The sequence below is a fragment of the Heterocephalus glaber genome, unplaced genomic scaffold, assembly GCF_053883595.1.
Source record: "Heterocephalus glaber isolate CG9 unplaced genomic scaffold, H.glaber_assembly_v1.0 deba00001760, whole genome shotgun sequence".
NCBI lineage: Eukaryota > Metazoa > Chordata > Mammalia > Rodentia > Bathyergidae > Heterocephalus > Heterocephalus glaber.
The window spans coordinates 1,293,055-1,316,119 of NW_028258457.1; the positions used below are offsets into that span (position 1 = coordinate 1,293,055).

The 23,065-nt window shown below is 53.9% G+C and overlaps 2 protein-coding genes across 5 annotated transcripts; both read right to left on the minus strand.

Annotated features, from left to right (window-relative positions):
- Nucleotides 1–255: 255 nt before the first annotated feature.
- Prkaca (protein kinase cAMP-activated catalytic subunit alpha) lies at nucleotides 256–21,767 on the minus strand. 3 transcript variants are annotated; one of them, XM_087201596.1, is made up of 11 exons: nucleotides 21,635–21,767; nucleotides 12,614–12,675; nucleotides 12,149–12,277; nucleotides 8,294–8,392; nucleotides 7,268–7,350; nucleotides 5,185–5,311; nucleotides 4,998–5,093; nucleotides 4,796–4,918; nucleotides 2,094–2,258; nucleotides 1,487–1,614; nucleotides 256–684 (listed from the first exon to the last, which is right to left on the minus strand). In XM_087201596.1, the coding sequence occupies exons 1-10, from the start codon at nucleotides 21,678–21,680 to the stop codon at nucleotides 1,489–1,491; spliced, it is 1,056 nt and encodes a 351-aa protein (XP_087057722.1). In that variant the 5' UTR covers nucleotides 21,681–21,767; the 3' UTR covers nucleotides 256–684; nucleotides 1,487–1,488. The 3 variants fall into 3 exon arrangements, with proteins under 3 accessions (XP_087057722.1, XP_087057721.1, XP_021106053.1); XM_087201595.1 differs by having other exon boundaries at nucleotides 256–1,614; XM_021250394.2 differs by lacking the exon at nucleotides 21,635–21,767 and adding an exon at nucleotides 17,528–17,664 and having other exon boundaries at nucleotides 256–1,614.
- Nucleotides 12,160–17,568, minus strand: Smim46 (small integral membrane protein 46). Of its 2 annotated transcripts, none has more exons than XM_087201597.1 (4): nucleotides 17,528–17,568; nucleotides 15,461–15,723; nucleotides 12,614–12,675; nucleotides 12,160–12,277 (listed from the first exon to the last, which is right to left on the minus strand). In XM_087201597.1, exon 2 carries the CDS (start codon nucleotides 15,680–15,682, stop codon nucleotides 15,530–15,532), a length of 153 nt encoding a protein of 50 aa, XP_087057723.1. In that variant the 5' UTR covers nucleotides 15,683–15,723; nucleotides 17,528–17,568; the 3' UTR covers nucleotides 12,160–12,277; nucleotides 12,614–12,675; nucleotides 15,461–15,529. The 2 variants fall into 2 exon arrangements, with proteins under 2 accessions (XP_087057723.1, XP_087057724.1); XM_087201598.1 differs by lacking the exon at nucleotides 17,528–17,568 and adding an exon at nucleotides 15,832–17,516.
- Nucleotides 21,768–23,065: the final 1,298 nt, after the last annotated feature.

A 23,065-nucleotide genomic window follows, 5' to 3' on the forward strand; every position in this document is an offset into this window, starting at 1 on the left:
TCTCTGACTCCCCAGCCCTGGTGGCTCCCTAGAGCGCCCTCTCGGTCTCAGGTTCGAAGGAGAGAGGGCGCTCCGCGGATTTGGGGACCCCCGGATCCGTGGTTAAAAGCCAGCGTGGCCCCATTTTCTCTAGCCCACCCTGGTTTTGTCGGGGCTTCGGGCCCTGGCCTGGCAGAGGAGGCCGGACGCGGGTCCGAAAGTCCCTCTCCAGCCGGAGGGTGTGGGTAGGAGCCAAAGTCGGAACACCAGCGACACTTTTTTTTTAAACAAAACTTTATTGGTAATAGTTTTCAAATATGTTTACAACAGCACACTGTTCGAGAGAAGTCTCGCCCTTCGGAGCACACAGGTTGAATGGCCCCGCGCCCACCCGGGGCCCCAGCCTGCCCAAAGGCTCTCCGGCTGGGGAGGAGTTGACGGGGACGAACACTGCGTGGGGTGAATGGGTGGCTCCCCACCTTGCTAGTTAGAGAAAGACCACAGATCAGACGTTGGGGGGCAAGAGAGGAGATGGACAGCTGACTGCGAAGCTGGGGGCCGGCCGGGGGGAGGGGCGCAGAAGCCGCCGGTAGATGACACAGACGGCCCCTCCCCATCAGCCCGGGCTGGAACCGAGCTGGGTTTGGAGGGGGAGGGCGCTCTGCCACTTCTAAGTCCTTTTGTGGGGTCGCCTTCCCAGCTGGGCTGAGAAAAGGACTGGTGTTAAAAGCAGAATAAAATGAAGGGGTGGGGGGGCTGATGCTGGGATGGGGGACCCTGGGCTCCCCCTGGTTTTGGGGGGCTGGCTCCTCTTTGGCAAGGAGCTGGGTAGCTGCTTGGTCTGGCTCCTGAAGCCCAAGGGTGAAGGAGGGGTGGGGCAGCAGGAAGGGGCTGGGCCCCTTGGCAAGGTGGCAGAGGACCCCAGGAAGGAGGCGAGGAGGGGTTAGCAGCTCAGGGTGGAGGTTCAAAGCCCATTTTCCTCCTCACAAACTCAGTCTGCTTTCCAGCCTGGGTAAAATGGATTTGAGGAGCTGGCGAGGGGGGAGGGAGGCACTGGTGAAACTTAAATAAGATCGGAAATTGTTTTTAAAAATTTGAGCAAGCAGCTCTTGGAGAAGGTCACTGATATCTGGCCTTCCTGTCGTCCTTCGCCCTTAGGGTCTGGGGGGGTGGGTGCGTCTGGACCCCTCCGTCCTCACCCTGTCCCTGATATGCCAGCAAGACCTGGTCTGGTGGAGACAAGAGCCTCATTTCCAAAAGGCAGAAGTAGGCTGAGGCGGGGGTTCCTTGGGGAGAGGGGCAGGAGGGCTGTGGGAATTGGGGGAGCAGTGGTGTTTCTATCCCCCCAAGGTCTGAGCTTCCTGCTACCCCCAACCCTCGAGGGTGGGGTGGGGGTGAAATCAGGTGCAAGGAACTCCGGGGCTCTCTGGCTGTTCAATCCAACCCCCCACCCCCCCAAAAAAGAAAACAAAGAAAAGAAGAGTAAACTGGGGGGGCACAGGCACACCCCTAAAATTCGGAGAACTCCTTGCCACACTTCTCATTGATGGAGACCCGGATCTCTTCTTCCTCATAGTCGTCAAAGTTACTTGTGTCCCCGGCGCCTTTGAACTTTGGTATGAAGGGCGCTTCCACCTGGAGGGGACGAAGAACCACCCAGACCTCAGCAGTGCCCTGTTACTACTACAGCAGCCAGTGTGGGCATGCCACATTTTGGGGACTGAACCCAGGGGTGTCCTCTCATTCAGCTACATCCTAGCCCCTTTCTTTTTAAATTCATGACAGGGTCTTGCCAAGTTGCCCAGGTGGGCCTGGAACTTGTCATCCTCCTGCCTCCTGAGTAGCTGGAACTATGCGTGCACCGCTGAGCCTGGTGGTATAGATTCCTCTTAGCCACCCAAGACTCTTATTATGGCTGGCTCACACAAGGGAAATGTCTCCTGAGGCACAGAGGATAACCCCAGGATCCAAAAATCCCATTTCCAGCCCCTTTGGCTCTAAGCTGCCTGCTTCTGGTTGGCCCTGTGTTCAAGGTCCACGTCCCTGTCTGTGTCAGCTGGCAGCCTTCCTGACTCAGCCTCCCTGGCCCTCAGCATGCGGGGCGGCCAGCCCACCTTCCTCTGGTAAATGGCGATCCAGTCAGTCGTGGCAAACCATTTGTGGTTCTTGATGTCATTAACACCGTTCTTGAGGTTCCCGAAGCGCTTAGTGAGGTCCACCTGCAGGAGGTTCCGCAGCAGGTCTTTCAGGTCAGAGCTGAAGTGGGACGGGAACCGCACCTGGTAGGACGTGGACAGAGGGGACAGAGCGGTAAGGGTGCTGTCCTCTCCATCCAGCAATCCTGCCAGGAAGTACTCCCCAAACTTTTTTTTTTTTGTACCGGGGATCGAACTCAGGACCTTGTGCTTTCAAAGAAGGCAGCGGAACCACTGAGCTAAATCCCCGGCCCATGAGGCCCCCCAAACTTGACGCTTGCCAAGAGCCCGTGGAAAAGGTTCAAGGTCCACTGCATCTCTGGGGTGCCCTGCCCATAGCTGGGGCTGCTGGAGGGGACCCCCTCTGAGATCCGCTGCTCTCAGAGGAGTGCTGTAGTGGTTCCCATTTCACAGAAGAGGAAACTGAGGCATGTAGCTACCTGAAGGCCACAGAGAGTGGAGGGACAAGGTGAATCCATTGGGTGGAACCCAGGTCCTCACCCATACTTAGCAAAGGCCCTTCTACTGGGCTGCAGCTCCAGCCTTTTTTATTTATTTTGAGACAGGGTTTTGGTAAATTCCCCAGGCTAGGCTTGAACTTACAATCCTTCTGCCTCAGCCTCCCAAGTTGGGATGACAGGTGCATGCTATCACACCTAGAAAACTGCTGCTTTAAGACAGCTTTGCTGGGGTGTAGGACTTTAGAAGCATGCCTACGTACAAGCAAAACTTTACTTCCCCCCTCCCTGCACAGCTGTAGTGTTTCTATTCTTTAAAGCCCAGTTCAATTCCTCTGCAATCATTCACTCCCTTGTATGCAAGTATCACTGGATTTACAGCCCTAAGAACTGACTTCTAGTCCCTCCTCTGCCTTCCACATGCTGTGTGACCTTGGCCTCAGCCCTTAACCTCTCTGGGTCTGTGCCTGCCTCTGACTCGAGGAGGCAGATATCCTAGGGATGTGGAGGGAGATAACACCTCAGAGCGTTTGTGGGAACTGTGGAATGTGACACAGAAGGAATTATGCTTGTCCTCCCCTTTGCCTCTTGGAGTCTTCTCCGGACTTGACTACATTCTGGGCCATTGTCTTAGAGATTTCTCTCCTGGCTGGTGGCAGATGCTGACTCTGTCTGGCATGGGACACCCCATGCTGCCGTTGATGACTTCTTCCATCTCCTTGAAAGGCAGGTAGCTGGCTCCCTGGTTCCAACATGGGTAAGGTAAGGCTCAGAGGGCAAATGAGCTTGCTCAGAGTTCAACACCAATAGGTGCAGTGCTGTGTCTGGAGCTTGGAGTCAGGCTAGCCAGATCACACAGCAAGGTCCTCCCTAGAACTGCAGTTTGAACCCAGGGCCTCTGCACCGAGCTCCATCTCCAGCCTTTTAAATTTTTTACTTAAAGAAAGGGCCTTGCTGGGCATGGTAGTGCATGCTTGTAATCCCAGTCCTCCAGAGGCTGAGGCAGGAGGATTGCTGAGGCCAGCCTGAGCTACATAATGAGTTCAAGACAGTGTGCACTAATAAGCAAGACTCTGGTTTTGTGTTTTGTTTTTTGTTTTGGTACCGGGGATCAAACTCGGGTCCTTGTGCTTGCGCAGCTGGTGGCGAAACCACTGAGCTAAATCCCTGGCCCTGAGACTCTGTTTTTTAAATTAAAAAAAAAAAAAGGGTCTTGGTAAGTCACTAAATTGCCTAGATTGCCCTTGAACTCATGATCCTCCTGCCTCCCAGATAACAGCCCTGTGTCACCTGCCTGGCTTCAGTAAGATATCCAGGCCAGGTGGAGAGACGGAGGGTCAGGCTTTCCCAGCAGGGGGGCAAGCTGAGGTGGGGTGGGGTGCCCACCACAGTGTCCACTTCCTCCGTGCAGCTGGGATGTTGGGCTTGACATAACCCCTTTCCAAGTCTGTTTCCTCACCTCTCCCACGAGGGGGCGCCATCCCTCTAAGTATAATAGGGGGTGTGTGTGTGAACCCAGGGCCCAGTGGAGGGCAACAGCTTAAGCACTTCATAGGCTGGAGCTCTCATGGCTCCACCGCCCCTTACCCAACCCCTCAGAATTAGTGACACTTAGCTCAGCTTATCCCAGCACACTTGGAGTCTGAAGCAGGAGGGCCACAAGTTCAAACCCAGCCTGGGCACCTTAGCAACTTAGCAAGACCCTGTGTCAAAAATTTTTTTTTTTTTGTACTGGGGATCGAACTTGGGACCTAGTGCTTGTGAGGCAGGCGGTGGAACCAGAGCTAAATCCTCGGCTTCCCTGTGTCAAAATTTAAAAGAAAGGGCTGAGGATGTAGCTCAGTGGAAAGGTCTGGGTTCAATCCCCAGGGTCACCAAAAAGAAAAAAGAATTAGTGGCACTTCTGTGTTTGGGATGGGACACAGGGGTGTCCTTAGAGGGGCCAGGGTGGCACCTGGGCACCAAGCAAGTTCGCTTTTCTGCACTGAAACCCGTGAGACCTCACACAGAGAGCCACAGTGAGTGGGAGCAGCCCCCAGGCTGCGGCAGGACTTCCTGTGGCCCTCACGGGGGAGGCTCTAGACTGGAGACCCAGGAGAGCATCCATCCCAGAGTGGAGCAGTGGCGAGGCCCCTCCGGCGTGTCCTGGCTGATGGGCCTCACCTTCCCAGAGACGATCTTCTCGTAGATCTGGATGGGCTGGTCGGCGAAGAAGGGTGGGTAGCCGGCAGCCATCTCGTAGATGAGAACCCCGAGTGCCCACCAGTCCACAGCCTTGTTGTAGCCCTGCAGCGAGACGGTGGGGTGTGGGTGAGGGCACAGTGGGGAGCAGGGGGCAGGGGGAGGATGGGCCAGCAGGGCGTACTTTGCTCAGGATGATCTCAGGGGCCAGGTACTCAGGGGTCCCGCACAAGGTCCAGGTGCGGCCTTTCACGCGCTTGGCAAAACCGAAGTCTGTCACCTGAGGACGTCAGAATGGGCAGTTGGGAGAGAGGCAGGGCCGGGCTGCAGCCGCCCTTGGCACCCCTCGCCCAGCCCTCGCCTGTGGGCACCTGAATGTAGCCCTGGTGGTCGATGAGGAGGTTTTCGGGCTTCAGGTCCCGGTAGATGAGGTCCAGGGAGTGCAGGTACTCAAACGTCAGGACAATCTGTGCTGCGTAGAAGCGGGCATGGGGCTCACTGGTGGGACAAGAGGAGAGGGGACACGGGTGTGAGTGTGCTGGGCACAGCCCCATGCAGTCCAGGAAGTGGGCCTGCAGAGCCTTCCCCAGTCTGGAAGACACTCCTAGCCCAGCTATCCAAAATGCAGATGTGAGGCTGGGCATGGGCATGCGGGTCTGTGGTCCCAGGTATTACTGGGGAGGCCAAGGTGGCTTTTGGGACCAGCCTGGGAATGTAGCAAGATTCCGCTCAATTGAAAAAAGAGAAAGTTAGCTGGATGTGGTGGCACAGGCCTGTAATCCCAGATCATTAGGAGGCTGAGGCAGGAAGATCACAAGTTTGAGACCAGCCTGGGCAACTGAGTGAGTCTGTCTCAAAATAAAAAGGGCTGGTGATGTGGCTCAGTGGTAGAATGCTCCTGGATTTGTTCAATGTGTAGTATCAAAAAAAAAGAAAGAAAAAAAGCAATCGGAGAGTAGACTCACAATGGAAGCACAAGTGGAATGGGTTTATAAAATGGAACAGGAAGGGCCAGAGATTTAGCTCAGTGGTTCTGGCGCCTGCCTCGCAAGCGCAAGGTCCTGAGTTCGATCCCCGGTACCAAAAAAAAAAAAAAAAAATGGAACAGGACTCAACACCCACTCCTACCAGGATGCACCATGAGTGCACAGCACAGCATGGCTGCGTCCATGCCTGCTGGGTTAAACATGGGGAGACAGACAAGGGGTCTCCACTAGATGAGTTCCACATGGCCAGAGTCTAAAACCAGCCAGGACAAAATAGTGGAGTCTGGAGCCAGAGAGGACTGGTGCCCCTGGCTGTTCTATTCAGAACAGGCATCCAGCTCGGCGTGGTGGCGCATGCCTGTCATCCCAGCATTTGGGAGGCTGAGGCAGGAGTATCACCATGAGTTTGAGGTCAGCCTGGGCTACACAGTGAAAACAAGCCCAGCCTGGACTACATGGTGAGACAGGTAGGGGCATGCAGGGAATCTGCTGGTGGGGTGAGAGTGTTTGATAGTGTTTTCGGTGGAGGTGACTTGTGGGATGGAGCATGAAAAGTCTGCTTTTTATTGTATGTAAATTATATTTGTATTTATTTACCTGTAAAGTAACAGTATAAATCTTAAAACTGCATAAAATCAGCAGCTTTTTTTTTTTACAGTACTAGGAATTGAACCCCCCCCCACACTCCCTTTTTAAAATTTTGAGACAGGGTCTTGCTAAGTTGCTAAGTTACCAAGCTGGATTTGAACTTGTGATCCTCCTGCTTCAGCCTCCCAGAATGCTGGAATTACAGGTGTCCACCGCCATGTCTAGTTAAAATTGTTTTCTTAAGCCAAGTGTGATGGTGTAAGCCTGTAATCCCAGCGCTTGGGAGGCTGAGTCAGGAGGATCACCATGAATTCACGGCTAGCCTGGACTACAAGTGAGTTCAAGGCCAGCCTGGACTACACAGCAAAATCCTGTCTCACAAAGCAAAACAAAACAAAACAAATAAAGTAGGTTTTCTTTTTTCTTTTTTGTTTTTGGTGGGATATCGTGGCACCTGCCTGTAGTCCCGACTACTTAGGAGGCTGGGGCAAGAGAATTACTTGAGGTCAGGAGTTTAAGACCAGCCTGGGCAACACAGCAAGAGCCCGACTCAAAAAAATAAAACTAAAGTTTTTTGGGGTTTTTGGTACTGGGGATTGAACCCCAGTCCTTGTGCTTGCGGGGCAGGCAGCAGCACCACTGAGCTAAATCCCCGGTCCAAAACTGAAGTATTTTTGTGGTGTTGCTGGGGATCGTACTCAGAGCTTGAGTGTCCTTTAGTCCGGCCACTTCAGTGCTGACACCTAAGCTGCATGATTGGTCTATGTGTTTTGTTGTGGGGTTGAAACAGCAGAGATTCCTCAGCATGAGGAAATAAATCCTGAAGCTCTTGGAGCTTCCCTTCCATGTCCCCAGATGCTTTGGTGAAGATGTGGCTCACCTGAACCTGCCGATCCGCCGTAGGTGCGAGAACATCTCCCCGCCGGGCACATACTCCATGACCATGTACAAGTTTGAGTTGTCCTGTGGGAGGCAGGGAGATCAGGACCCCATCACAAAGCCCTTGGTGGCCTTGCTGGACAGGGCTGAGCCAGTCAATGACAGAGAGCGCCCCTTGTGGGAAGCTGTGACAGGCATGCCCTTCATTCTGCCCTTGAGGAAGAAGGGGCAGGAAGTGTCCTGTCCTCCAGGGAGTGGAAGTGAGGTTCTCCTGCCTTTGAGGGCAGAAGTGGGGCCAGCTCTGAGGTGTGCTGGGCACCTGGCCAGTGCCCCAGCTGGAGAGTAGAGTGCAGATTCTGCAGTAGTTTGCATCTGAGAGCTTGAGGAAGGCTTTTGGGGCTACAGTTTTGTCATCTGTAAAATGGGTCCAGGAGAGGGTACAGAATTTGGGGGTCCCAAAAGAAAATGAGCTGGGCATGGTGGTGTGCAACCATGGTCCCAGCTACTGGGGAGATGGGAGGCAGAGGATCGCCTGAGCCCAGCAGTTGGAAAGCAGTCTGGGGAACACGGTGAGACCCCATCTCTTAGGGGAAAAAAGGGGAGGCCTTTGATCAAAACAAAAAGCAAAACAAATATCAAGACAGCAGCAGCAGAGCATTAACCCTGTGTGGCCCCTCTGAGCACAGCCTGTCTTTACTCCACAGGGGGCAGGCTCTGGATGGCACACTGTGAACCACCAGGCCAAGCTGCCCCGGGGACCTCGATGAGTCCCTTAATACAGATGAGCAAAATGCGCCCCAGGAGAGGAGCCCGTCCTGAGGGGTCACTCACAGGGAGATAGGTCTGGGACTGCCCTCTGGGCTGTGTCTGTCAGGAAGCATTCCTTGGGGACACCCCACCGGGTGACCTGCCCAGGTGGCCACACCAGAACCTGGGGCTCTGGCCTGACCTGGGCACCCTCCTCTGGGGTCTCCTCCTTCCCTGGGACCCACCCCAGAGACCCTGAGCCCTGGCCACTGGGGCCCACCTTGAAGGAGTACTCAAGTCTGACCAGGAATGGAAAGTTGACCGCCTGTAGGATGCGCTTCTCATTGAGGGTGTGCTCGATCTGTTTCAGCTTCACTACCTGTGGGGCACAGAGCATGGCCATGAGAGGGGCTGGGAACTGGGGGTGCCAGGGCCAGATGCTGAGGACATGGAGAGGAGGGAACTGTGGTTGAAGAGTACAGAGAGGCTGCAGCTGTGGTGGGAAAAGCATGGCTAAGGCACCTGCGCAGAGTGGAAGGGGCAATGTGAGAGGGCTCCCTGGAGGAAGAGCTTGGGGAGATAGTCCTTTTGTTTGTGGGGACCATCTCTTTATACCACCCTGAGCTCAGTATGGTCCCTCTTCAGCCTTCAGCTGTCCCCTGTAGTTATTCAGAGGTAGCTGGCTATATTGGCCCACACCTGTGATCTCATCACTCTGGGAGGCTGAGGCAGGAGGATGAAAAATTTGAGCTGGGTGTTTAATCACGACAGAGCCTATGAGGACACACCAGGAACATGGCAGTTTGGAAGGCCAGACAGAGCAGGGCAGTGACTTGGCCAAGGTCACACAGCTGGTTAATGCTGGGCCGTGTGTCAGCTGCGAACAGCTGGTCCAGCACCTGTTCCTGTTCATAGCACAGCTATCCCCAGGGCCTACGCCTAGGCTGTTGGGGCTGTTGCTACTAGAGCTAAGGGCTGCTGAGCCCTTGAAAGGTGGCCAGCTGACTGGGAAATCGAATTTAAAATTTTAAGTCTCTGCTATGAAAATTTAAACACTGACACTCAATGTATGCACTGGATAATTTAAAAAAATTTTTTTGAGACAGGGTCTCACAGTGTAGTTCAGGCTGGCCTCAAACTTGTGGTAATCCTCCCGGCTGAGCTTCTGGGTTGCTGGGATTACAGGGGTGTGGCACCACAATCGGTGCTCTTTTATTTTTTTTTAATGATGCTGGAGACAGAACCCAGGGCCTTGCACCCAGGCTGCTAGGCAACTGCTCTACCACTGGCCTACACCCAGCCCTCTGAATCACTTTATTTTTGTAGTCCTGGGGATTGAACCTAGGGCCTTTCCATTGAGCTACATCCCCAGCCCCTTTTTTATTTTTCATTTTGAAATAGGGTCTCACTAACTTGCTGAATTGCCCAGGTTAAGCTGGGCCTTGGGATCCTCCTGCCTCGGGTACTAGGGTGCTGGAATTACAGGTGTGCACCAGTAATGCTTGGCTACCTCTGAATAATGTTTACGTAAGTTCAAATAAACTGTGGCACATAAATCTATTTTTTTCAACTTTTCTACTTCTTGTCTCTCCAGGGAATAATTGACCATCTGAATGGAGACCTCTTTGGTTTCTTTTTTTTTTGGTACCGGGGATCAAATTTGGGTCCTTGTGCTTCGGGGCAGGTGGTGGAACCACTGAGATAAATCCCTGGCCCCCTCTTTGGTGCTTTTGATTAGTTTTGTTTTGAGACAGGGTCTTACTGTGTAGTCTAGGCTAGTCTTAAATTTGAAGGGATCCCCCTGCTTCAGCTTCCCAAGTGCTAGGATTGCAGGCATGTGCCACCATGCCCTGTGCTATTTTGAAATATACATTATGCCTGGGATGACAGGCATGCACCAGCCACCATTGAACTTGGCACCTTGTACTTTCGAGGCTGGCAGTGGAACCACTGAGCTAAATCCCCAGCCCTGTATTTATATTTTTGAGACAGGTTCTTACTCTGTAGCTCATGCTAGCCTTGAACTCACTAGGAAGCTCAAACTGGCCTTGAATTTGTGGTGATCCTCCTGCCTCAGCCTCCCAAGTGCTGGGATTACGGCCATGCACCATGACACCCAGCCCAGTAATACAGGGAAAATATATAAAATCTCCCTCCTTCTCTGTCTTTGTCTCTGTCTGTCTCTATGTCTCTGTCTCTGTCTCTCCTTTCTGGCACTGGGGATAGAAACAAGGACCTTGTACATACTAGGCACTCTATCACTGAACTACACCCTTAGCTCCCCAACCCCCCTCTTTTTGTACCGGGGCTCAAACTCGGGTCCTTGCGCTTGCACAGCAGGCGGCAAAACCACTGAGCTAAATCCCCGGCCCTACCCTTAGCCCTTTTTAAAAAATTATTTTATTTTGAGTCAGGCATGGTGCTGCACGCCTGTAATCCCAATGCTCAGGAGGCTGAAGCAGGAGGATCAAAATGGGTTTGAGGCCAGCCTGGGCTACATAGGGTGTTCAAGGCCAGCTTGAACTACAAAGTGAGATCCTGCCTCAAAAAACAAAACAAAATAAAACAAAACAAAAAATTTTTTTTTCTGGAGTACCAGCGATCGAACTCAGGACCTCGAGCATACGAGGCATGTGTGGTACAGCTGAGCTAAATCCCCGGCCCTTTCTTCTCTTTTTTTTGAGACAGAACCCTGCTAAATTGCCTAGGCTGGCCTCAAACTTGTAATCTCAACACTTGAGAAGCTGAGGCAGGAGGATCTCAAATTTGAGCCTACCCTGGGCAACTTAGGGAGACCCAGTCTCAAAATGGCCAGGGATAGAAACTCAGTGTGAAGGCCCAAGGATCAATCCCCAGTACTGGGGGAAAAAGAGAGAAAGAGAGAGACAGACAGACAGATAGACAGACAGAAGAAAAGAATATTCATATAAAGCACACTTCCTTCCTTCTGGCACACAGTGGCCCCTAACAAGCCTTGTGTCTGACCCGAGTCACGGTGGCCTCTGGGTAGGGCTCAGCCTTGGGAAAGCAGTGCAGGGCCCTTCTGGTCCTCAGGTTTGGCTCATTACAGGGGCTAGGGGAACACAGTTGCCTCTTGGTATTCATGGGGGCTTCATTCTAGGTACCCTTGTGCTCTGGGCATATATACATATAGTCCCTACTATGAAATGGCTTAGGGTATAATCCTAGCATTTGGGAGGCTGAGGCAGGAGGAGTTCAAGGCCAGCCTGGACCACATAGCGAGACCCTGTCTTGAAAAGCCAAAAGAAAGAAAGACAAGACAGACAGACAGAAAGAAGGCATAGTATTTACATAGAGTCTATGCACATCTTACAGGCTTCACTTTTTTGTGGTGCTGGGGATGGAATCCAGGGCCTGGAGCAAGCACTTGCCACTGAGCTGCTCCCCAGCCTATATAGGCTTTGAATCATATCCCTAACCATGACTTAGAACCCCTAAAACAATGATGTCTAACATCACTCCATTTATGTGGGCTCAATGTAGCACTTTGTATATACGGCAAGTACAGTTTTGCTTCTTGGAATTTTCTAGAATATTATTTTAAATTTTATTTATTTATTCATGAGACAGGGTCTCGCTATGTAGTTCAGGCTGGCCTTGAACTTGCTATGTATCTCAGACTCCTACTCAAGGGGACCCTCCTGCCTAAGCCTTCTGAGTGTTGGGATTATAGGTGTGGGCCATCATGGTAAAGTGGAACTTTCTAGAATTTTTAGAAGAATATTTTCCAGCTGAGCATGATGGTACACGCCTGTAATCCCACCACTCTGGGAACCTGAGGCAGGAGGATCACAAGTTTGAGCCCAGCCTGGGCAACTTAGTAATTTAGTAAAACCCTATCTCTTGGGCCAGGGATTTAGCTCAGTGGTTTCCCCGCCTGCTGCACAAGCGCAAGGACCCGAGTTCAATCCCCAGTACCAAAAAAAAGAAAACCCTATCTCAAAATTAAAAAAATTAAAAAGGGCTGAGGATGTAGCTCAGTGTGAAGGCCTTGGGTTCAATCTCCAGCAACATGCATGCGCACACATGCACACACAGAGGAAGTTGGATTTGTGCTTGACTGGCGCTTGCACAGAGGCTCCAAAGCAGGTGGGCAGACTGGAGAGCTGCTTACCTTCTGTTTGTCCAGAATCTTCATGGCATAGTGGCTTCCAGTGTCCTTGTGCTTTACCAACATCACGCGCCCGAAGGAGCCGGTGCCAAGGGTCTTGATGCGGTCAAACTGATCCAAACTGGCTGTGTTCTGTGGGCCAAAGGGTGGGGGTATCAGAGCACCTCCTCCTCAACGGGCATCCCCTGGGCAAAGGCCTAGGTGCTGGCAGCAGGAGGACACGGTGGTGGTGGGGCATTCCTGCAGGGGGTGGTAGGCCCAGTCCAGCCCTGGCCTGGGGAGAGGACCACAGTAGGGTGGGGGAGAGCCCAGCAGCTGCCATCAGGTGTGATTGTGGGTATCTGGAAAATGAGCGGCGCCAGGTGTGGACACCCCACAGGTCCTGCCATTTCAACAGTGCCTCAGGGAGCCACCCAGCTTGGGGAGTTGACCCATCCCTCTGAGGGCCTGACCCCTTGGCAGGCTTACCTGAGCAGGACTTTCCCATTTTTTAAGAAAATCTTCTTTGGCTTTGGCTAAGAACTCTTTTACTGAAAAGAAGAGAGAGGAGGGTTAGATGGAGACGCCCCTCATGTTACTGGAGCAGACTCAGGTTACTTCTGGGGAGATACTCGTTTGTGGAAAGTGAGATGCAACTTTGCCCAGGGCTTATGGGTGCTCTGGATGAGCCTGCAGGTCTCTGGTGGTGGTCGTAGGGCCTCTGACTGAGTTGCAGTCAGGACACGCCCCCCCCCACCACAGAGAGGTGGGATCGAGCTTCCATCCATCGAAAGTGGGGTACCAGGAAACTAGGGCTCACACCCAGAGGCACAGGGCCAGGTGCCCCAGCCAGCCCATCCCCACTTGCCCCAGCTGCAAGTGACATTCCTCGGCCAGGGCCGACGCCAGCTGGAGTATTTATAGCTTAGGATCTGGCTGCTCCTCAGGCCCCTTCTCTGGGGAGGCCAAGCAGGGATGGAGGCCTGTGGGGCTCGGGTGGCAGGCGTCCTTGGGGGGCTCAGCTGCCACCTTGGTCCCCAGCCGGGCCTGGCCTGTCTTTGACAATTACAAGGCCCTGGTCCAGAGCTGTTTCAGGGGAAGCTTCACCCAGTTCCTACTGCCATGTATGTCATGGCACCTGAGGTCAGCATCACATCCGGTGGACCTGGGGTTGGCTGCTTTGTCTACACTCTCTCAACACCATTTAACAGCCTGGGGAACAGGCTTGAAAACAGTCACTGTCGCTCACAATGACAAGAGGTGGCCCAGCACAGTGGCTGAGGGCCAGGGCTAGGGATGACACTGAGTCCAGATCCTCCTATTCTGGTCCCTGATGAGCTATGCAACTTCAGACAACTGATTCCACCTCTAGGCCTCAGTTTTCCACATCTGTGAACTGGGGATAAGAGCAATGAGCTCTGCGGTGCTCATGAGGGGTGAAGGAGTTCATTGCGGCAAAGGGAGTTCACTGGGACAGCATGGCGGAGGCTTCATGCCATATAAATGTCACATATTAACTTTATTTTTATGGTGCTGGGGAATGAACCCAGGGCCTTTGCACTGAGCTATATCCCCAAACTTTTAAAAAAATTTTGAGACAGGTCTCATCAAGTCAACCAGGCTGGGCTCAAACATGCAATCCTCCTGTCTCACCCCAACTCCCCTCCAGTGCTGGGATTACACATATGCACTACTACAGTGGCTACTACCTAATCTTTAAAAAGACACACACACAAAAAAACCTTAAAAAAATAAAATTAGCAGGGCATGGTGGATCACAAGTTTGAGCCCAGCTTGGGCAATTTAAAAACACCTTATCTCAAAATAAAAAGAAAAAAATAGTGGCTGGAGATGTAGCTCAGGGAGAAGGCTCTGGGTTAAACCTCAGTACCAAAAAACAAACAAACAGATGAGGGGAAAGCTCACTTTTTTTTTTAAATGTTGAGACAGGTTCTCACTAGATTGCCCAGGCTGTCCCTGGACTCTGGATCCTCCTTGCCTCAGCCTTCTGAGCAGATGGGATTACAGGTGTGTTCTACTATGCCTGTCTTCTGGATTATTTATTTTTATTTTTATTTTTACTTTTTCTGTGGAACCGGGGATTGAACTCAGGACCTTGCGCTTGCTAGGCAGGAGCTGGTGCCACTGAGCTAAACCTCTGCCCTGGATTATTTATTTATAGAAATGGGGGTCTCGTAGTGTGGCCTAGGCTAGCCTTCAAACTCCTAGGCTCAAGTGATCCTTCTGTCTCAGTCTTCCAAGTAGCTGAGATTACAGGCATGCCACCACATCCAGCTGAGTTCTTGTATTTTTTTTCTCTCTCTTTTTTTTTTGTGATGTTGCAGCTGGAACCCAGACCCGCATGCATGCTAGACAAACACTGCCTGAGCTCTACCACCAGGCGAGTGTTCCAATCTTAACTCTGCAACCTGATGGATTCTGAGACTTAGGGTTCATTCTTATAACCAATGCTCAAGGCCAGGCCTGCTCTGCATGTGCCACCTCTGTGCTGGGTGTTTTCCTCATGCAGTGCTGACCCTGCTCCTCAGAGTGGCTCTTCGCCCAATTGTACAGATAAGTCAGGCCCAGGGGCACCTGCCTGGCCCCACTGGCCCCCTCGCTCCATTAGCAGCCCAGCACTCAGAGTGCAGCAGTGGCCACCCATGGCTGCCCAGGGACAGAGCTGTACTCAACCCTCCCAGGTTCCAGGGGCTGGTACCACCCCAGGAGCCCTTGACACTTGGACTCTGACCTTGCCTGTCACCTGCCTGTGAGGAGCCCCAAACCGAACAGCCTTGTGCTCCTCCTCCGGGGCCCCACAGTGCTTGGAGGAGAGGGGTTAGAGGGTGGTGGGTAGAGGAGAGACTGTGGCCAGGGCCAGGAAGGCCTGCCAGGAGATGCGGGGCTGGTGGGTGAGTGGCCAGGAGCCCTCGGTTGGCCCAGAGACATCTCTGAGCAGGGGCTGCCACATACATCCATTGCTTTCTCTAGGAGAATCTTAGGGACATGCGACACTTTCATCAGAAACCTTCCGACAACCATGCCAAGTTCTGCCTTGGGCTGTGGGGACAGAAAGCTCCTGAGACTCTACCTTCAGCCACACTAGAAAGAAGACAGAAGCCTGGCTTGGGAGGAACCCATAGGAAGGTGGTCCCTGTGCTTCCCTGACTCAATGGGTCTGGCTGTAACCTCTTGTCCAGCTCAGTCCTTCCTTGGGTTCCCCCAAAGGGGGCAAGGGTATCTCCCCTCTGGGCTGCTATAGTTTGGGTGTGGGGGGTGCAGTGCCCAGAGAAGCAGGCAGACAGAGGGTGTCCACAGCCAGGAGCCCACACTCACCTCCTTGTCCTGCCTCTCCCAGGGTGGGATAGTGCAATCTGGGGCCCTTTTGCTCCTAGCCAAGGAGGCTCAGGGTGCTGACTGTGGCTTAGATCCCCAGAAGGTATGGCACAGGTAACCCAGGAAACGGAGAGCCAGGTGGGCCCAGAGGAAGAGCTGCAGCCACAGCTGGAAAAGGATCTCTGAGTCCCCACCCTGGTTGCTGGCTGACCCCGGATCCATCCTCTAGGTCATGCTGGGCTCTCCCTGGAATCTTTCCTTTGCTGGGGAACCAGGAAAAAGCAGTGAACCTCCTCCTAGCCAGGTTCCTTGGAAAGGCCTCTGGGGACCCAGGAGGAGGAGCTGGTTACCAGGGAAGCATTTAAAGATACCTGCTGCAGGTGGCCAAGGTCTGCAGAAGCTCCCCTGGGCAGGAAGAGGTGGGAAGATTTTCCCAAGGGCGTCCCTCTGGCCAGCCCACCTTCCCCAGGGCAGGGCACTAAAGGTAACCTCCCCTTCTGGCAACTTCCACTGCTCTGGGGATACCAGGCCCTGCCTTCCTCCATGGGTGATGGACTGTCCAGAGGACAGCAATCAACATGCCCAGGGGAGTGCCCACTGGCAGAGGGGAAGGAGTTAAGGCCTAGCTCCTGTGACAGCCAGAGATTCCCTGGGGGCTAAGGAAGCACCAGAGCTCATTAATTAGCTGGAAGAACAGCTGGAGAGAAAGGCTAGGGGCTGGTAACAAGAGGCACTGTATCTCCTCCCCTGAGTTCCCTTTTAACCTGGAGTCCTCAAGCCTTGCTACCCTGAGAGAGAAATGGGCACATCTGTTCTTTGTCTTGCTCCTGTGTGGGGGTGGAGAGGGGACCGGCGTCCTGGGATGTCCTTGGCCTCTGTCAAACCTTGCCCTGTGCTTGGCTCTGCTCTCAACCATGAAAGTCCAAACCGGAAACGAACAGCTAAACCCTGGGAGGGGGAGGGGAAGCAGCCTTGACTATCTTTCTCCTGCTTTCCAGATCCCCAAAGAAGCAGAGTCACTGGCAGCCTCCTCCTGAGTGTGCCCGACACCCACGGTCCCTCCTGGCAACAGGAGGTGACCAAGGAGGGTAACCTCGTGAGGAGTTAGCCTGTGGAACCTGCTGCCCAGCTCACAACTTTGTATGTATGTGTGTGGGTGCCACCTCCACTCTGGTCCAGATTCAATATGGGCTCAGAGAAAACCTGAGACAATCCTTGAAAGTCCAGGACTAATTTGGGTGTAGTGGCACAGGCCTATAACCCCAGCACTCTGGGAGGCTGAGCAGGATCCCAAGTTTGAGCCCAGCCTGTGTAACTTAGTGATATTCTGTACCACAATTTTAAAAATAGACTAAAAAGGACTGGGAAGTAGCTCAAAGAGAAGGCTGTGAGTTCAATCCCTAGTACCAAAGACCAAACAAAAACCCAGGACCAGCAGGAGGCAGAAATTTAGAAACCACGGGAGACAGCCTTAACAGCAGAATGTCAGGTTGAGCACAGGCATGGTGGAGACTCCCTGGGAAGGAACCCACAGCACGACCCTCCTCCCCCAGATAATCTCTGACCTTCTGACCTCCCAAACCTGGGGATTGTGGGGCAGAAATGCCCAGCCTGGGCTGGAAGCCCTAATCTGGGAGGGCTGATTCCTTCAGTCCAGTCCAGATCCCCTGATCTGGGTTGCACAGCCCCCCAAATCGCCCTCCCATCTGAGAGGTACCCGATACAGGACTGGACCAACTCCCATTCTCAGCTGCTCCCCATTCCGGACAGGATGATACCCCAGTCTATGTTGGACACTAACAATTAGCTGGCCCATTCTCCAGTCTGAACTGGACCACCCTGCCTCCCTTGTCTGAGGTAGAACTCCACGCTGGGTGGACTGCCCCCCTCCCTGTCTAAAGAGAGCATTTATGTGCTCTTCCCCAGGTCCTACAATCCAGGGGTTACTAGGGGCCAGTCAGGGGTCCATGGACCATTCCTGGACCCCAAACGCTGTTGCAACTCTTTACTGACTTGAGGGATAATGTGTGCTTGGGAAGTTGCTATAGCAACAGGGCTCAGCCTCACCAACGGTGTAGCTGGAAGCCATCCCTCGGTCTTCTTCTTAGTGAACCTGACTACGGTGGCTGGGAAGGCTCAAGAGTCCTCAGTATCAAACTGGAGGGCCATCCCCAGACCCCTGCCTGTAGGGGGAGCCAGGGAGTTATGGGGTGGGAACAGGAAAAGATACACGACTGGACACGGTGGGTGCAGGTAAAGGGCAGGTAGGGCCCTTTAAGGTTCTGTTGGCTCAACTGTGAGAAGGGCAAAGATACCCTAGCAGGACCCTCCTGAGCACCCATATAATGGCCAATGCACGGAAGCTTGATCCTCTTGGGCATCCGTAGGATATGAGCTGGTAAAATTTCTTCCTACTCGAAGATTTGCTGGGGGGAGGGTCTCTTTTCTTTAGTGCCCAGATCTACTTCTCTGGGGCCTGGGGAGACTTTTAATGAGGGGCTCCCTCTTACAAACTCTGCCTCTTCCCCTGTAGGCCAACTCCCAGAGTGTCTTTAGCGAGTGCTAGCCAAGACCTGAGCCCCATTTGGCTGTCTTATCTCGGGAATCTCCTGGGGCTGCTGCCCTCTCTCAATTTCCGCAGCGCGGCCAGTTTGGGGGTTGCTCTTTTTTTCTCTGCTCTCTCCACTTCTCACTCTGGCTCCTGCCTATGGCGTCAGTCATCATCTTTGGGGGCAGAATTCCCCATCCCACTCCATCCCGCGCTGATTCTAGACCCACGCTCTTTTGGGAGGAGGCAGACCCTGCCCTGCCTTTACATAAGAGTTGGCAGTTTTGGGGGGACAGAGGATATTTGCCTGGTGCTATTCACGGCGTGGGCATTTTCCGGACCCTAGTTAGGCTAGTAAATGGCAGATGAAATGGAGGTGCCCCCTGCAGGCTGGCGTGGGTACAGGAGAGCAGATTTTGTATGATTCCATCCTAGAATCAGATTCCAAGCAAAGAGGGGTACCCTTCCTCATCTTGTTTCCTTTGAGAGGGAGGTATATCTTCGAGTGTTTTCTAAAGTGTGACATGACCCGCTGGCAGAATGTAGAATTATTTAGGCAAGTTTCATTTATCTAGTTACAGTGTATTTTGTATTTTATTTTAACTTTTTTTTGTACCAGGGACCGAACTCGGGTCCTTGGGCTTGCGCAGCAGGTGGCAAAACCACTGAGCTAAATCCCCAGCCCTAATTTTGTTTTTGAGACAGGGTCTGGGTATGTAGTCCAGGCTGGCCTCCAATTTGCAGTGATCCTCCTGCCTCAGTCTCCCAAGTGCTGGAATTACAGGCCTGCGCCACCACACCACCACACTGGGCTATCTAGTTACGGTGTATTTTAATGTGTGTATCAGAGAATGCAACTGGCATAGCAATCTCACGATTGAGAAATTTTTTGCAGTACTAAGGATTGAACCCAAGATCTTCACACTGAGCTACATCTACAGCCCTTTTATATTATCGGTTAGCTTATCTCTGAACAGAAGTGAGTAAAAAAAATTTTTTTTCAGTACTGAGGAGTGAACCCATGGAGCCCTTTTTAATTTTTTTTTTTTTTTTTGCAATTTAAGACAGGGTTTTGCTCAGTCATTAAATTGCCCAGCCTGGACTCAAACTTTCAGTCCTGTCTCAGTATCCCAGAATGCTGGAATTACAGGAACACATCGCCAAGCGTAGCTTGGGTTTTCATTTTTGTTTTGAGACAAGGGTCTTCCAGTATAGCCCAGGCTAGTCTGGAGCTCGCTGTCCTCCTGCCTCAGCCTCCCAAGTGCTGAGATTACAGGTATGTGTCACCACATTCAGCTAATTTTTATTATTTTATCTAGTTTTGAGATGAGATCTCACTGTGTTGCCCAGGCTGGTCTTGAACTAGGCTGAAATGATTTTCTCACTTTAGTTTCCCTGGTAGACGGGACTAATAGTGCCTGCCACTGTACTTGGGTTTTATCATTTTATTTTTTGTTATTATTGTTTTGTTTTTATTGAGACAGGGTCTCACTATGTAGTCCTGGCTGGCCTTGAACTCACTATGTATCCTAGGATGGTCTCAAACTCATGGTGATCCTCCTGCCTCAGCTTCCCAAGTGCTGGGATTACAGGCGTGCACCACCATGCCTGGCAGTTATATAATTTTAAATTAAGAAAGTATATGTGAGTGGGGTAAATATCTGAGAAGCAGCTTAAGAATATCTGAATAGGAGATTTTGGGGTCCAAGAAGTTTGCTGGGAAACAGATCTGGAAGTGAATCCTGCCTCTGTGACATCATCTATGTCACACTGAGCTTATTTGGAAAATTTGGATAACAGCCCATTATGAAAAATTACTGGAGCAGTTATGTCGACAGAGACCATTTAGCTTGGCACATCCTAGAAGCCCAATAAATAGGAGCTGTATTTCATCGTGATCATCCGCTCCTGAGTGTTTGGCCTGTGTGCTCAGAGAATTAGCAGTTCCTTCCTGAGCCTCTGAACTTTTTCTTGGGATCTTTTTCTCTATGTGGCGTTCCACCCTCCACTGCATGTGTTTGATATGCCTTGAAGGATTTCCAGAACTATGTCACCTCCCCAACTTTCAACCCAGCCACCGAAACATACAGCTGCTGGCCTCCACCTCCACCTGAACCTCCGGCCAGCCTCACCTGCTTGGGGCCAGGCCCTTTCCTCTGCCCCATCCCCTGAAAGCTCAGGCCCAGACCTTTTTTGGACACTATCCACCTGCTCCTCTGTCATCAAGCACTCAGCTCCAGGCACTTGCCTCCACATCCCCCGCCCATTGGTGACAAGTCAGGCCCCTTCAAGGCTGCTCTGCCTCTCCGAGTTGTGCCGTTTGAATCTGGGCAGGAATAAAGTTCTGGGACTTTCATGGCTTTTTCTATCTCTTTGAGAGGGGGCATTCCAGGGACTCAGACACCTGGGTTTGAAACCAAGAGCTGAGAGAGGCACAGCTGGACGTGTCCTCCCTTTTCAGTTCTGAATAGTTCGAGTAACTGAAGAGGATCCTGCTGAGATCCAGCTTTAGGCCTGCAGTGACAACAAGTTGAGAGCTGGGGGAACTGGGGAGGGGGTTTAAGACCATTTCTGAAGTCGTTTGCAATACAGAAATTTCTCTCCCTGGCTAGAAAAAGCCAACATATCTGGGCGCTCAGGAGAGCCTCTAGCTGGGCTCTGGGTATGAACAGTATTCATTTATCCCTTGGTAAAGCACATCACTCACTAGCTGTCACCCCTTACTCTCTCCCAAGTCCTCTTTCTGATCATGGAGTTCAGGCCATGGGGTCTTGCTAACTCCAGCCACTTCATCCAGAGCGGAGAGCCTAGGAGAAGCTCTGGGGACTGGGTGAATGACGGAGCCTCAGTTGTGAAACATCCATTTATTGGGGGTGAGGGGCTCCAAGGAGCCTGGAGCTCACTGCAGGCCAGGAGACAGGAGGGGGGAATCTGTCACGCCCCCCCCCCCCCCAGGAAAGGAGACGCCATGAATCCCAGCAAGACCAGCTCGTATTTGGCTTTGCAAGCACTGAGGCAGTTCCCTAGGTTCATCAACAGTCTGCTACCCCAGCCGGAGACAGCCACTTGCTTGGAGGAGAGAAGACAAGCAGTGAGCCAGAATGACAGGATGGAAAGAGAGGGGCAGAGGGACCTAGAAAGACCCTGTCCCCCAAGCCAAATGACACATAAGGGAAAAACAACGCTGGAGGTGGCTCTAGGGAGCTCTGGGGCGGGGGTGGGGGTGGGGTGGGCTTGGGGGTGAGGGCCGCGTCGGGGGGAGGGCAGGAGGAAGATGGCGGGGCGGAGGGGGAGGGGTGTGGTCACCGGTGACCAAGGTCTCTGCGTGGACGCAGACCCCACGCACTCCAGGCTGGCAGAGACCGAGTCAGAGCAGCAGTGGACCTGAGCGGGGTTAGATCTGGGGAGGGGCCAGACGCGGTGCGGCCCTTATGGGCCCGTCGGTCACGCGTGCCCAGGTTGGCGGTGACAGCTGGAGGGGGCCCGGCCGTACCGTAGGGGCGCAGTGGGGACGCGCCCTGCGGAAGGGCAGGACCGGCTGCAGGCCGGGCCGGAGCAGGGGTCGGGGCGCAGAGGGGGCTGGGATGGCACGCGGGGCCGCGATCGGGTCCCAGCCGGACACTCACCGCTCTCTTGCTCGCTGCCCTTCTTGGCGGCGGCGGCGTTGCCCATCGCGGCGGCGGCGGCCGGGGCCAGTCCCGGGGCTGGGGCGCGGCGGGTGTTGGAGGCGGCCGGCGGCCCCGGAGCGCGCTGGGCGGCGGAGGCGGCGGCCCCTCGGGCTGACTGCGCTGGATGCGGCGCCGCGACCCCCGCCCAGCCCCTGCTTCCCGCGTCTCTCCGCGCCCGCCCGCCGGGGAACCTCAACCCAAGTCCGCTGCTGCTGTCCGTGACGCCTCCGCAGCCCGCCGCTCATTGGCCTAGGCCTCCTTGATTGACGCCGCCGCACTGCTCCTCATTGGTCTTCCAAAACCCTCTCGCATCCCCATAGGCTCCTGGGCCAATGACGCGTGCCGCAGACCCCTAGCCACTCACAGGCTCGTGAGGCCACAGCTAGGCGGGCGCACGTTTCTGATTGGTAGAGGCGCCCGACAAGGACAGGGACTTGTTCTGCGAGGTCGCCGATTGGTTGAAGCACGCGGCGCGGCCAGCCCCCCGCAGAACGTTCAGAATGTTCAGTGTCTATCCCGGGGTGAGAGGGCGGGCCGGAGGCGCAGTCTGCGGTCCCGTCGGGCGGGGTGGCAGAGGCTGGCTGGCGCTCCGCGCTCCGAGGCCCAGGAGGAGGAGGCGGTCCCGGCGGGTGCCCGGCCGCCCCTAGAGCGCCGCAGTCTCCCGCCCCCTCCCAGTGCGGCAGCGGCGGCCGGCCAGGGAGGTTGACGCCACTGCCCTCCCGGCACAGCCGCTGTCCACCTGCCAGCGGGGGAGGAGCGTGGCCAGCGCGGGGTCAGAGGTCGCCGGGCCACCAAGCAGCGTTGTGAACAACGCTCAGCGCCGGTCAGCCGCGGCCGGACACCTCGGGGTCCGGGCTGGATTCCCGAGCCACAATCGGGATACAAGAGGATGCTGGGCCCGGGAGGGCTGGGAGAGGGGCCCTCGCCCCCGCCCCCATGGCGGGCACTAGCCTTGGGTTGGCGCCGGGGAAGGAGCGCAACGGTTCAGTGCATCTCTTAGCAGCGCTCCTGTCATGCAGGTAGTCGTCACCGCTCCCATCAGACTAGGAGCCCTGCCCGGAATTGCCCCCGGTCCTCTGGACCAGACCTGCCTTACAGGGGCAGAGAGGCGCGACTCCTCTCCTTGAGGGCGCTCCCCACAAGCAGAACCTGGGAGCTGACATTGGCACCAGCTCACTCTTTACTGGGGAGGGGACTGTCTAATGCACAGTTGGGTGCTTAGTACTCCAAGCCTCCTCCTACTGGTTGCCCCCAGCACCTCCATCTTCCCGCTGGCTGTGGCAACCAAAATTGTCTCTAGACGGTGCCAAATGTATTTTGGGGGGTGGGCAGTCACTGCCTTACCCCTAGAGGAGCCCATTCAAGCAGAAGGGGCCCCACGCAGGAGGT